At 42.1% G+C, this 12,789-nt stretch overlaps 1 protein-coding gene across 1 annotated transcript; it reads right to left on the bottom strand.

The window, feature by feature from the left end:
* Positions 1-385: 385 nt before the first annotated feature.
* On the bottom strand, positions 386-9,390 carry LOC121877345 (calcium-activated chloride channel regulator 4A-like). The gene is made up of 8 exons (XM_042383055.1): positions 8,778-9,390; positions 6,391-6,512; positions 5,132-5,243; positions 4,045-4,863; positions 3,558-3,861; positions 2,734-3,305; positions 2,336-2,474; positions 386-1,995 (listed from the first exon to the last, which is right to left on the bottom strand). The coding sequence occupies exons 1-8, from the start codon at positions 9,306-9,308 to the stop codon at positions 1,280-1,282; spliced, it is 3,315 nt and encodes a 1,104-aa protein (XP_042238989.1). The 5' UTR covers positions 9,309-9,390; the 3' UTR covers positions 386-1,279.
* Positions 9,391-12,789: the final 3,399 nt, after the last annotated feature.

The raw sequence follows: 12,789 nt of genomic DNA, 5'->3' as shown, positions 1-12,789 counted from the left end.
ATATATATATATATATATATATATATATATATATATATATATATATATATATATATATATATATATATATATATATATATATATATCATGTACATCCACAATGAAAATGTGATAAATAATTTGAATTAAATGGTGACCTTAAAAACATGAGGTCAGGTCATTTTAAAGTTATCTTATAATATGTAATATATATAATATATATATATATATATATATATATATATATATATATATATATATATATATATATATATATATATATATATATATATATATATATATATATATATATATATATATATATATATATATATATATATATATATATATATATATATATATATATATATATATATATATATATATATATATATATATAGCGCTAGATAAAGAAATATAGTTTTAGAAAAAAAAATTTTGGCCATAGAAAGACACACTTAAGAAAGCTAATCACATTGACTTATGTACACATGTATCACATTAATCGTTAAACCTACACATATTTTGAGAGTTTGTCCAGTATATTACATGAGTAATGATATGCGCTTTTTAAATGAAGATGATCATAAAAATTGGATATATAAAGTTCGTCTCAAAACACTGCAGAATACATAATATATTGGTCCCTCGCATTCGTTCTTGACACGATTCATCCAGAACTGAAGCAATTCAGGCGTCCGACATTCAAACAAAAGCCGAAATTACGAGTATATGTTAATGCAATTGAGATCATTTATATCAACTTAAACACTCGACAAAGTTCTCTTAATAGCAAGAGCAATTGAAGCAGATTTTCTCTACTTCGTATTCATCATATTTATGTCTTTTTGTCCATCATGTTATAATCTTAAAATCATTGATTTTCGTCCTTCTAATGTATAAAGTGCTTAAAATCGTCATGTCTATATTTGAAACACTTAAACACTTGAGGAAAGTTACATATTGTTAAAGCGGCATATTCCTGGCCAAACAACATCCTTCAGTCACCAAGAATCAGTACAAAGTGTTGTTAGTTAGCAGTGTTCACCACACACCTGTAAACAATCTGAGCACAACTGTTCCCGCACTGAGGTTCACGTCACCCATCGACCTGGTTCCATATTATGGAAGAATTCGACGATTATCTTTTGAACACTGCGATAACTTGTGGTGTCATCAGAATACGAAGAATATTGTTTTATATGTATGGGCTAAATTGAGCAGGGAGCACCTCACACCTGAGCCTCTTGGCACCTTTACGATACCTGTAGTACCACATACCCGCGGTTATATTATTTTCTTACACCTGGGTGACGTTGCGACGCTTGCGGTCAGCCTGTGGGAGGTGGGGCTGGTGGGGTGCAGGGGTTGGGGCAGCGGTGCGGGCGCGGGACAGGAGATGGCCTGTTAGAGGCTCGTCCCAGGTGGCGGCGTAGCTGGTGTAGTCGGGTCCCGGGACGGCGCACTGGCAGGGGGCCTCCTCGTGCGGGCAGGGCACGTATACAGGGGGCTCACCGCCGCCTCCGTTGGGCACTGGCCGGTAGTCCGTCACGGTCACATCCGGGAAACGGGCGTGAAGAGGAGCGCCGTCCACCTGGTAGGCCACTACACCATCCTCGGTAGCCCCGCTGTGTACTGACAGTCGCCTTTCGTGTTCCTGCAACAGAGTGGTGGCACCCCATGACTGGACGGGAGAGAGAGGCCTGCCGTCTCTTGTAGGCTCAGGTGCGTCCTTCACCACACTATCCAGCGACTCGTGGCTCCCTCCGCCCTCCTCAATGCCCAGTGACCTTGACTTGACCATAACACTGCCGCTGCCCTGCACCTTCTCGACGTCCTTTTCGTGCTTCTGCTTGCGTCTTTTGGTAGTGTGACAGTAACAATAGGACACAAGAGCCGCCACCACCAACAGGAAGCCGCCGATGCTGCCCAGGATCACCGCCACATCCTCCAGCTGTAGCTCTGTTATGCCCACAGGTCGTCCAGATCCCAGTTCTGATGGCATCGTGTAGTTTCCTAGAACAGAGAGGTATTATGTCATTTATATATATATATATATATATATATATATATATATATATATATATATATATATATATATATATATATGTAAATCCACAATGAAAACGTGATATATATATATATATATATATATATATATATATATATATATATATATATATATATATATATATATATATATATATATATATATATATATATATATATATATATATATATATATATATATATATATATATATGGGGCAGTGTGTGCGTGTTTACATATTTTGAATAATGAAATATTCATTTTAAATTAGTGTTAATGAAGGACAAGTGGACAGTAGATAAAGTACCTGAAGTAGTGAGTGCTGGCTGTGTCCTGGTGGTGATCTCGTAGGTGGTGGGTGGGCGAGGCACCCAGAGGGCAGCGATGTTACCCATCCCTCCGATGTTGCCAGCCTCGTCCACCGCCCGCACTGTCACGTACCACAGCTGGAAAATCACATACACACACTTAGCTTCCTTATCAAACACTATTATTCAGTAAGGAAAAAATAATTACAGCTGTTGCAAGCACAGCTGCACAGAGTGTATGGCCATAATTATGATACAAAAAATGAGAAATAAGATGAATTTTAGTTTAAATTTTTTAGATAAAGCAAAAATATTTAAATGGAAAATACCCCAGATGAAGCACTGACTGAGGCAGTAGAGTTCTTCAGCACCGCCTCTTATTAGTGGTCACACTAACCTCCTCGTATCTGGTGAAGTGGAGGCTGGTGGTGTGGAGAGTTCCGGCAGGCAGTGGCTGTGGCAGACCTGTCAGCCGATCTCCCTGGAAGGCTCTGGCCTCCCTCCAGAAGGGCGCCACCACGGCCTCGTAATGATGGGCTCTGTCAACATCCCAGTCGTCTCCTGGAGCCGTCCAGCGGAGACTTATCTCGTGTACTGTGTCGTTCACCTCTACGCGGAGATCCAGGATGCGGGAAGGCGGGACATTATCTCTCACGGACGGGGGGGACACCACCTCCAGGACCCCCCACGTGACGTGTCGCAGGAAGGGAGCGGCGCGACGGGTGTGCACGTGAGGCAGACCGTTGCCACAACACGTCTCTGCACTATTCCAGTTGTCGTATCCGTGCTGGTAGTAGTGAGGTAGGTGTGACGAACTGGTCTTGTGGTGGCGGGTCGGAGGCCCCTTAGCTATCACAGCCAGTCCACTGTTGTAGTCAATGTCGGCACTCAGCAGGTAGCGGCCGGGGTTCCCAGGCAGCGGCGGCAGGTACCGGGAGTACACACCGTCGCCCTTAGTAACGTCTGGATCTGATGGTACAAAACAAGGAGGGATAAGTCAGTAATACTGTTTTCGTACATAGTTAATTGCAATTGATTTAGCATTAATGACTGTATTTGGGAACTAAAGAGTAGGCTGTAGAGCTGGAACTGGCCAGTATTGGTGCCTCACCTCTGATGATATTGTCACACAGATCTAATCAATTTACGACAGACAAACAATCAGCTCTATAATTGACAGACAGAGATAAACGTAAGCGTGGGTTAACATTGCTCCCTCACCGCCAATGCCGTTGTCCCACAGATCTAAGAAGATGGGCTGATAGTTGCTGCCTGTGGCGTTGGTGCCGAGCCTCTGGATTTTGGCCACCACTCGGGCGTCCATGATGGGTGCCACACTAGCCTTCACCTCGGCGTAGATCACCACCGGTGTCGAAGGGTCAGAGGAGTTGACAGGTCGGGAGCCAGAGCTGGTCCAGAGGCGCACCTGTAGCCCCAGCGACGAGTTGCGCTTAGATGTCACCTGCACATACAGGCCCTGGTGGGAGTCGGCGCGGTTCTCCACGCTGTACGTCCACAAGCCGCGCTGTTATGAGGAGAGACACGTCTGTTGTTCAGTAAATAATTATAGATAATGATGATTCAGTAATACATTATCAGTTATACATGAAAAGTTCAGTGGCTTTGTCTTTCAAAAAATACAACCTCAGGTTTATGACAAATAATATGGAATAAAATATGACTGTTTGTGTCAAAGACTTGTACTCACCTCAGCCTTCTCGAGACTGATGAAGATCATGTTTACATCACCGTCTTCTTCTTGGACATTAACTGAGGCGATCTTTTGTCCAGAGGGAGCTGTGAGCTCGATAGCATTACCCACGTGGTTCAGGTCGTAGTAGTAGACTGAGAAACGAGCGTTAGGACCCAGTGAGTCGTCCAGGGCGAAAGACCCAGCAGACATAGAAGCTATGCCGCCAGGGTAAGCAGCACTGTGGACTAACACGGGGGCTCCTGGTGCTGAGGGCGGCGCGTTCTTCTGTACAGCTGCCAGGAGGGCGTCCATTAGCGCTACCATCATCTTCACCTTAGAGTCGTTGCCAACACCTTCGTCCATGACGGTATGGATGGAGCCCTGTGTGGCCGCCATCAGGGACTCAAGGCCGTGTGTGGCAGCAGCAGCTCCTCGGCGCTCAGTCAAGGGATACAATACTGCTTCGACCTTCAAGTGCCGTTGTTTTGCCAGGTAAGTCATCTCATCTACTTCCCTTTGTGGCGTCGGACCTGACCCAGTGGTGATAAGGATCAAGATAGAACCATCACCATTCTTGCCATCAGCGTCCAGAACCCTGAGGGCCTCCTGCATACCGCAGATCAGACACTTGTGGCTCTCGGGGACAGGTGACGGGTTACGAGGTAAGGAAGAACCTACACGCTGCCTCATGTCGGAATCTTCACTCTCGATATAGGTGAGAGGCGCAACAGTCCTTGCTACTGAGTGGAATGTGACCACACCAACGTGAGCACCGTCAGGTACGTCGTAGACTACCACACGACGCATCGCCTTACGCAGGAACTCCCAGCGACGCTGTTAGTGATATAACTTGAATCCGTCAGTACACAAGATATATGGAATCAAATACACCAACCTTACGAACTAGCTACCCCTCATAATTATATTGCATAAATAATTCTTAGTAGCAAACCAAAGTGTAACATGTTGCATGCAATAAATAGATACCTTGTTGTAGGTACGGTCAATAGTCATTTAAAAAAGAGCCTATAAAGAAACAGCAGCACCACCTATTCATACTACAGCCCTCGGAGACAGTGGAAGGATGGGAGCAGTAACTCACCTGAAGGTTCATGGTGGCGGTGTCCTCGATGACGATCACGTAGCGAGGACTGGCCTGCTGCACGAACCTCAAGATGGGATCAAGACCTCGACTCCCGTTGCTGGCTGAATTCCTGTGGGAAATATGTAAATGGTCTCGGTCAGGTTTTCTCTCTCAACTTTTTTCTTTCTCTATCATTTCATCTATTTCCAGCACACCTTGTCTAGGAGGGTGGTGGCAAGTGTAGTTTGCTCCTTTGTTAGGTGGACCAATGCAGTGTTATTCTAAAAAAAAGTATTTCATCAAACTTGTGTTCTGTATTCCAAAAGACGAAAGGGATAGTAACCTAAAGCCAGTTATGAATATTTATCACCGAAGACTTTGTGAGGTAATCCCTGGTCTTAATATTTTTCTACATGGATGTTGTACCAAAAGATCACTTAGGAAATACAACATAGAGAGATACAACTCACACCTCTGCCAGGTATAACAAAATAACACGCGAAGATTTACTTGAATCTTTATAAACCTTAGAAAATATAAGTGCACGAAAATGAATATTCAGTCCTATAAGTAAATTGATATGATTGTGATAATCTTAAAAAAAAATTTGACCATTATGATCACCTGAAGAATCTCTACCATGACATCTAATTGTGATCTCCAGTTCTACCTAAGATACATTCCTGTATCCTTCACACCCATCCATGGTTCTGTGGACACTAGACCCAGCTGAGGTATCTTCGTCTTACTTTCCATATGAATTAATACTCTCTTTCCTTTACCCCCCCCGAGGAAGATATAAGAAACTTCCCTCCTGCCTATTTTAATGGCTAGAGAAGCCCTGGCCCCTTGACCATCTTGAAGAACCTTGCTGGCCAAAATAACTACCCTGAAGGTCCCTGCTGGCCCCTTAACCTCCCTGTAGGACCCTACTGGCGTCCTTGACCACCCCGAAGGACCCTGCTGGCCACAACAACCACCATTCCTCCTCCCATCCATCAGTCCACTCCCATCCCCTTTCCACCCCTTCCTCCTTTCCCATCCCCCTTTCATTCCTCCCTATTTTCTCATCCTGCCCTTCTACTTCCCACTCTTTTCCCATCCTTCCTTCTATCCCTCCCTCCTCTCCCACCCCCTCTTCCATCACTCCCCTTTTCCAATGCCCCTCCAGCCTTCCCTCTTTTCGAATTCCCCTTTCACCTCTCCCACCTCTCCCATTCCCCTTCTATCCCTCCCTTCTCTCTCCCCCTCTCTCGCCTTACCTCACCGTTACTCACCGTCCACCAACAAAGTCAGGCGTCTGTTGTATAATCTCCCAGGCTGAGCGACCACCACACAGGGAGTTGTGCTTTGTAGGAGCGACACGGTTGTGGTTCGTCCCGTTACAGAACAGTCGAACCTGAAGGAGAGAAAGCCATTACGTTTCAGGTACAGGAGGCTGAGTTACAGTCTTAGGGTTACATGGGAATCGAACCTGTGACGGACAAACAGACTGGAGGTAGAGTTACAATGTTTGTTTATATACACACACTGCTGTAACAGGATGCATTATAACATACTTAACCTCAAAGACATTTGATATACTGTAGACTAACGGATACAGACCTAAAAGTTACAGAACTTATCAATACAAATTTACATTTATTTTTAATCGATCGACAAAAGTTGGTTGCTTCCATATCTAGATGCCAAAGGATACAATATTTTTAAGTTCTTTTAAGGATGTGACGTATCGTGGTCGGTTTAATAATTTTGTGGGTCATTAATTTCCTGACCTGAATCTGAAATCCTAACACATTTCATACTGTCTGACCTAACATAGACTAACCTAATGTAAATTACCTTAACCTAACCTTTTCAGGTAGTAGGCATCTATCAAGCAGGGAGGTACTACCGTTTGGGAAGATATTTGAAGCATAATGTTTGTCTAATGGTAGACCCTGTTGCCATATGGCATCATAAAAATTGTGACCAAGTCCCAGGTTACTGATTTGACTGACTTTCTGCCTCATTTACACACAATTGCGGGATCGCAATTGTTTATCATATTTTGGCAGCACAACATATATATCGTTTCTCACTGTTGATCGTTTTTTTTTTAATTTCTGTATTTATTTGTGGTGTAACTTGTTATTAATTTATTTTGTTGTCCCCCAGGCCCCGATGTGGGTCGGTGATCTGTGCCCGAGTGGGCTAATCCTAAAAAGAAACTCAAACCTAACCTAACATAGCATAACCTACCACTAACCTAATTTTATATAACCTAACGAAAGTATATCGAATCTAACCTAACTTTATTTAACTTACCTTAGAAAAATATATCAACTTAACCAAAGCTAACCTTTTCCTTTGTTAACCAACACGAGAGAAAAGTCATTTAGGAGAGAGAGAGAGAGAGAGAGAGAGAGGTAAACAGACAAATAAAAATCCACACGAACTAAAGGAGCAGTAAAGTAGATAGATTAACATACGTTCAATACAGAAATGGAGAAAAATAAATGAAAATGGTACAGAATGAAAGAGAAGCGGTGGGAGGAAGGAAGGGAGAAAGGGAAAGAGCAATAATGGAAGGGGCAGTAAACAGTCAGCGCTGAACAAGATGAGGCCATAATGTTGCTTGGTCAAAAGGCGTAGTCCTGGGCCAGATTTGCTTACCTGATTTAGTAAGTCGAAAGGAGAGAGAGAGAGGTAAAGAGAGAGATATAAAGGAAGAGAGGTAAAGGGAGAGAGAGAGAGAGAAAGAGAGAGAGAGAGAGAGAGAGAGAGAGAGAGAGAGATGGTAATTTGTCCAGCGTATGAAAGAAATGTTTGTTGTGCCAGAAAGAGAAATACAGAGAGAAACAGAAAGAAAATGGGATGAGAGAACAGAACCATTTTAAGGCAAAATTCTCAAGGACTCTTAAGACAAATCGATCCTTTAACTGAAGGCTAACGAGAGCTTATCTAAATGGCTCGATTAAACAAAGAAACCAAATTTGCACTTCAAAACAAAGACGTAATTTTCACTCACGCTAATGATCACGCTTTCTTATGGTTATTTAAGAGAAACAACATAAAGTTCCTTCGTGATGAGGAACCTTAATTACCCCAAAACAGGAGGAAAATTTGACTAGAGTACGTCATTAGTATTAGTAGGTGATGTAAGCTAAACAGAAGAGTGCATGTCACTGCCCGTAGTAACATCAATGGAGGTGTTATGATGAATGAGGTACCGGGCAGAGCCAACTCCATCAACACCACCACCGGCTGGCCTTCATTAGCGCTTATTCACTCATGTGTAGCCGGAGAGATGTTTGATAAAACTGGCGTTAGCTGTGTAGCTGATGTGACGATGATGTGTGTGTGTGAGAGAGAGAGAGAGAGAGAGAGAGAGAGAGAGAGAGAGAGAGAGAGAGAGAGAGAGAGAGAGAGAGAGAGAGAGAGAGCAAACTTCATTACTGCTGCAGTATCAAAATGACTATAAATTATATTTGGCTCAACAAGCGACACCAGCGTTATGATTCATTACTCCTCTGTTGATTACTTGACACACAGCTTGACAAGACAAGAGAGAAAATAAAATTGACTCAAAAACTCCTTGCTGCCTCCCGCTAAAATTAAAGATAAAAACCTACTTCACAATCTTTCTGGAGTAAATGTTTGGTAATGAGGGTGTCGTACTTACGGTTGGCAGCTCTGGGAAGGCGAGAAGGGAGGTGCTGAGGTGGTTGTTGTTGTAAGGCTCAGGTGTGAAGGAGCAGCCTGGCTGGGACGGGTCACAAGTATTGCCCTTGACGGCCCCGTCAGCACATCCCGTCGCCGCCCACTGATGAGTGTTCGGGTCACGGAAGGTGGGCGGGTAGAGGGGGTCGTTGGTGTGGCCTCTCTCGTCGAACACCCCCCATCGGAACTTTGCCCACTCTGTCAGTAACAGGCGGGCGACGTGGGCGTGGGAGTCATTACTAGCTGCTCGCAGGAGGTCCCCGCCCATCTGGATAAAGTCCCCCTGACGGCCACATCCTTGGCTCTGCTGCGTCCAGGGTCGTGCCCCGAACACCGGGTGGGGTGCCGTGATGCGGACATGTCCCTCTGTAGGTGATGAGGAGTCCATGAGGGGCGTGAGGAGGGAGCAGGAAAGAGCGTCGGTTCGCCAGGCGCGAGGTAGTGCCACTGTCACCTCTCGTAGTGACGCCCGACCCTCTGTAGCCGACCACATCTGGCTAGACAGCTCCCTCAACACACTCTGTAGAGGAGAACACAGTCATTACTATACTGGATATCTAGTGACAAGAATGTTGAATCTCTTTATCTACTAATCTTAATCAGAATTAATTCTCACCAGAAACACACAATACAGAGTTAAACGTTAAAATACACAACTACTCCTACATCACAAACACACATAACGATACAAATAAACGTGTACGTGACCATAGTTTTTCTTCATTTAGTAGTTTAATACACCCGCCCACCAGCACCCACCCACAATCACCACCCACCAACACCCGCTCACAAGTACCACCCACCAATACTCAATATCATGAGAGAGAGAGAGAGAGAGAGAGAGAGAGAGAGAGAGGGAAAATTGAGCCGACGTGGATTCGACATCTGATGGTTTTGTGAAAACTGACGTGGCACTGATTCCTTGTGATTGGAGCTGCTTCCCCTCAACCCCCCCCCCTCCTCCCGCGACTGATTCCCAGACAATCTGCTTACAGAATGCCTCACTCGTTGATTGGAAAACTGGGACTGGCGCTGGTTCTAATCAGTTAACTGGAAGTCTATGATTAGAACTAGATTGACTTGACTGGAACTGTGACTGAGAAGCTCCTCACGTATATCCAGGATTATGAGTGGTCAGTAGTCGGAAGTATTGGCCCTATCGGACTGTGTCATTCTAATCTCTTTTGATAAGCTGCGTTTTGATTGGATTGGACGATATATATATATATATATATATATATATATATATATATATATATATATATATATATATATATATATATATATATATATATATATATATATACATTTTTTTTTTATCTGTGGTGGAAAACGTTCTGAATTTTGCCAATTCTTTGATCGTTGCCTGTTTCCTCTCGCTCTCGGTCTCGCCCTCTTCGTCGGCTTCGTTCTCTTTCTCGTCCTCGTTCTCGTCCAGGTGCTCGACATTAGCTACGATATTTTTTTTCGCCCTTAACCTCGTCCTCGCTCTCGAACTGAACCTTAACCTTATCATTCCTTTTTCCTGGTCTTCGTCCTCGTCTCGATTCTCGTTCTCTAGTTCATTGTATTCGTCTCCGAATGTAACCAAGTCTACAATTTAATTCTTAATCCCGTCCTCGCAATCTCCTTCCTCCTCCCTTTCCTTCACCCTCGCCTTTCTCTGCTGCGCCTTTCCCTCCTCTCCATCTCTCCCTACCTCACCCTCTCCTATTCTCCCTTCCCACCTCACCCTGCTCCTCACCCTTTCCTTCCCCCTCCCCCCCCCTCCCCTCGCCCGCGCCCTCGCAATGGTCTACTCAACTTAGCTCTTCAGGACCTTCGACATATCGGATGATCCGTCCTCTGAGTCGTGTGGAGTCCCTTGTAGGAGGAATATTAAGGTGGGAGGGACTGGCACTCATTGGGAGATGAATGTGTAGACGAAAAAAGCGAATATTTATTGATGAAAAAGGTGAAACAAATATGGTACAGAAGAAGAATTCCGATAATTAGTCAGAAGATGAAAGAAAAAGTAGAAAAAAATAGTGAATGAATAACGTAGAAAAAGAAAAACAGAAAATATATAAGACAAAAACAGACAAGAATAATGGCTAATTAAGAAAAAAGAAGGAAAATGGTTAATGAAGGAGAAATCAAACAGACAAGTGGATAATGAACAAAAGAAGCACAAGAAAATACTTAATGAACATGAAGAATAAAAAATGCAAATAGTTAACGAAAAAAGGTGAATAGGAAGATAATTAAGAAGACGCTTAGTCGTAGAAGAATTAAAAGATGGAAATAATAGACGATTAATAAGAGAAGATGATGATGATGATGATAAAAACAAATATGTGTTTTAAAGAAGATAAATAATAGAAGAAAAAAACATGAAATAAAACACAAGGAATAAATTAATAAAATGCATTGAGACAAACATCAATAAATGCAATCAATAAAAAAATTAAAGAAAAGAATAAATGAAATATTCAACGTACTATAATAATAATAATAATAATAATAATAATAATAATAATAATAGTAATAATAATAATAATAATAATAATAATAATAATAATACAAGAAAAGAAGGAAGACAGTTTGGTGAAGTATTGTATTAGTCTTTTGTCGATGGTAGACGGATGCCTTTTGTACCAGTGAACAAAAGCAGGTAAGAAAAGACATCGACATAGAGGACGAGATTCAATGAGATTCGACCATGTGTACGGGATACATAAAGACGAAATTCCCCGCGTAAACAAAGTTGTGAGTTAGGACTGTAAGGTTATTGTTTTTCTTTTTCTTTTTAGGCATTAATTAGGTGGCCCACGTGTGACGAAAGTACAAGTGTATGTATTAGAGGATGATAATTAGTACAGGCTTCAGGTGTATCCAGGTGTGTTGTCTGCCGTAATTCATCACCTCAGCTGTAAATAGCCGTGAAACAAAGGACGCTTCTGGCTGGACTTGTTCTGCATGTATGTATGTATGTATGTATGTATGTATGTATGTCTATCTGTCTGTCTGTCTCCCCTTCCTGTCCACTACATTTGGCGCCTATGCCCTTATAGCTCGTAGGTTGATGATGAGACTAGTGATAAAAAGTTCAGGTGTGAGCGGGAGCACCTGGTTCAATAAGGGCATACCGTGTTCAATATAAGTTTTCATGAATAATTTAAAGGGATTCATTATTTTGTTAATGGAATGCTGGCCACACTCTATGCGTATGACTTCATAAGTTGGTGTGCCGGAAGAGATATGTGGATTAAAAAAAGAAAAAAAGAACATAAATGAAAAATAATCATTATGTGAGGTAGAGATGAAGGAAAAGAGGTAGAGAGGAAGTTAGAGAGATAGGGAAGATGTAGGAGTGATTACCAAAATAGATAAGCACTCACTATACACACACATTCACACTCAAATACATTAACACACACACGTACACAAACACACAGAAACATATGCATACACAGACACAAACACAAACACACACACACACACACACAGGGAGTAGATAGCTTGTATCCTATCGCTACAAAATGCAAAATCATCATACATAATTTATGGTACACACACGCTATTGTTATGATGAGCACTTATGTAAACACACTTATTATTCCGACCAGACCTCACCATGATAGATTTTTTCCAGATATATATTTTATACTGTTATATTTTTTATGAAACTCTTTTGTGATGAACGTTTGATTTATTCATTTATTTATTTAGATGATGAACAATTATTGAAAATTGGCGTAAGCTTTTTTATTATTCACGTCAAAGCTTATCATTATTATTGTTGTTTCAGAGATTTTATTATTTTAGTCATTTTTTTTTTATATATTTTTAGTTCATTGTTTATATGTGTATGTTGTCTTTAATCAATATAAACAAGTTAATTATTTTTCAGGTGTGCACTTATAAGGAAGGATTCACTCACTCACTCACTCACTCACTCATTCATTCTACCCTCCATCCTTCCACTCACTTTA

This window comes from Homarus americanus, unplaced genomic scaffold, assembly GCF_018991925.1.
Source record: "Homarus americanus isolate GMGI-L3 unplaced genomic scaffold, GMGI_Hamer_2.0 scaffold367, whole genome shotgun sequence".
NCBI classification, from domain to species: Eukaryota; Metazoa; Arthropoda; class Malacostraca; order Decapoda; family Nephropidae; genus Homarus; species Homarus americanus.
Note: the sequence above shows the minus strand (reverse complement) of the source record. Positions and strands in the feature narration are given on the sequence as shown.

Coding starts and splice junctions, on each gene's coding strand:
- LOC121877345 (XM_042383055.1), bottom strand. CDS start 9,308: ATGTGGTCGGCTACAGAGGGTCGGGCGTCACTACGAGAGGTGACAGTG. Junction 5,244..6,390: donor CCTGACTTTGTTGGTGGACG/GTGAGTAACGGT, acceptor TATTTCCCACAG/GAATTCAGCCAGCAACGGGA. Junction 4,864..5,131: donor CCGCCACCATGAACCTTCAG/GTGAGTTACTGC, acceptor TATCACTAACAG/CGTCGCTGGGAGTTCCTGCG.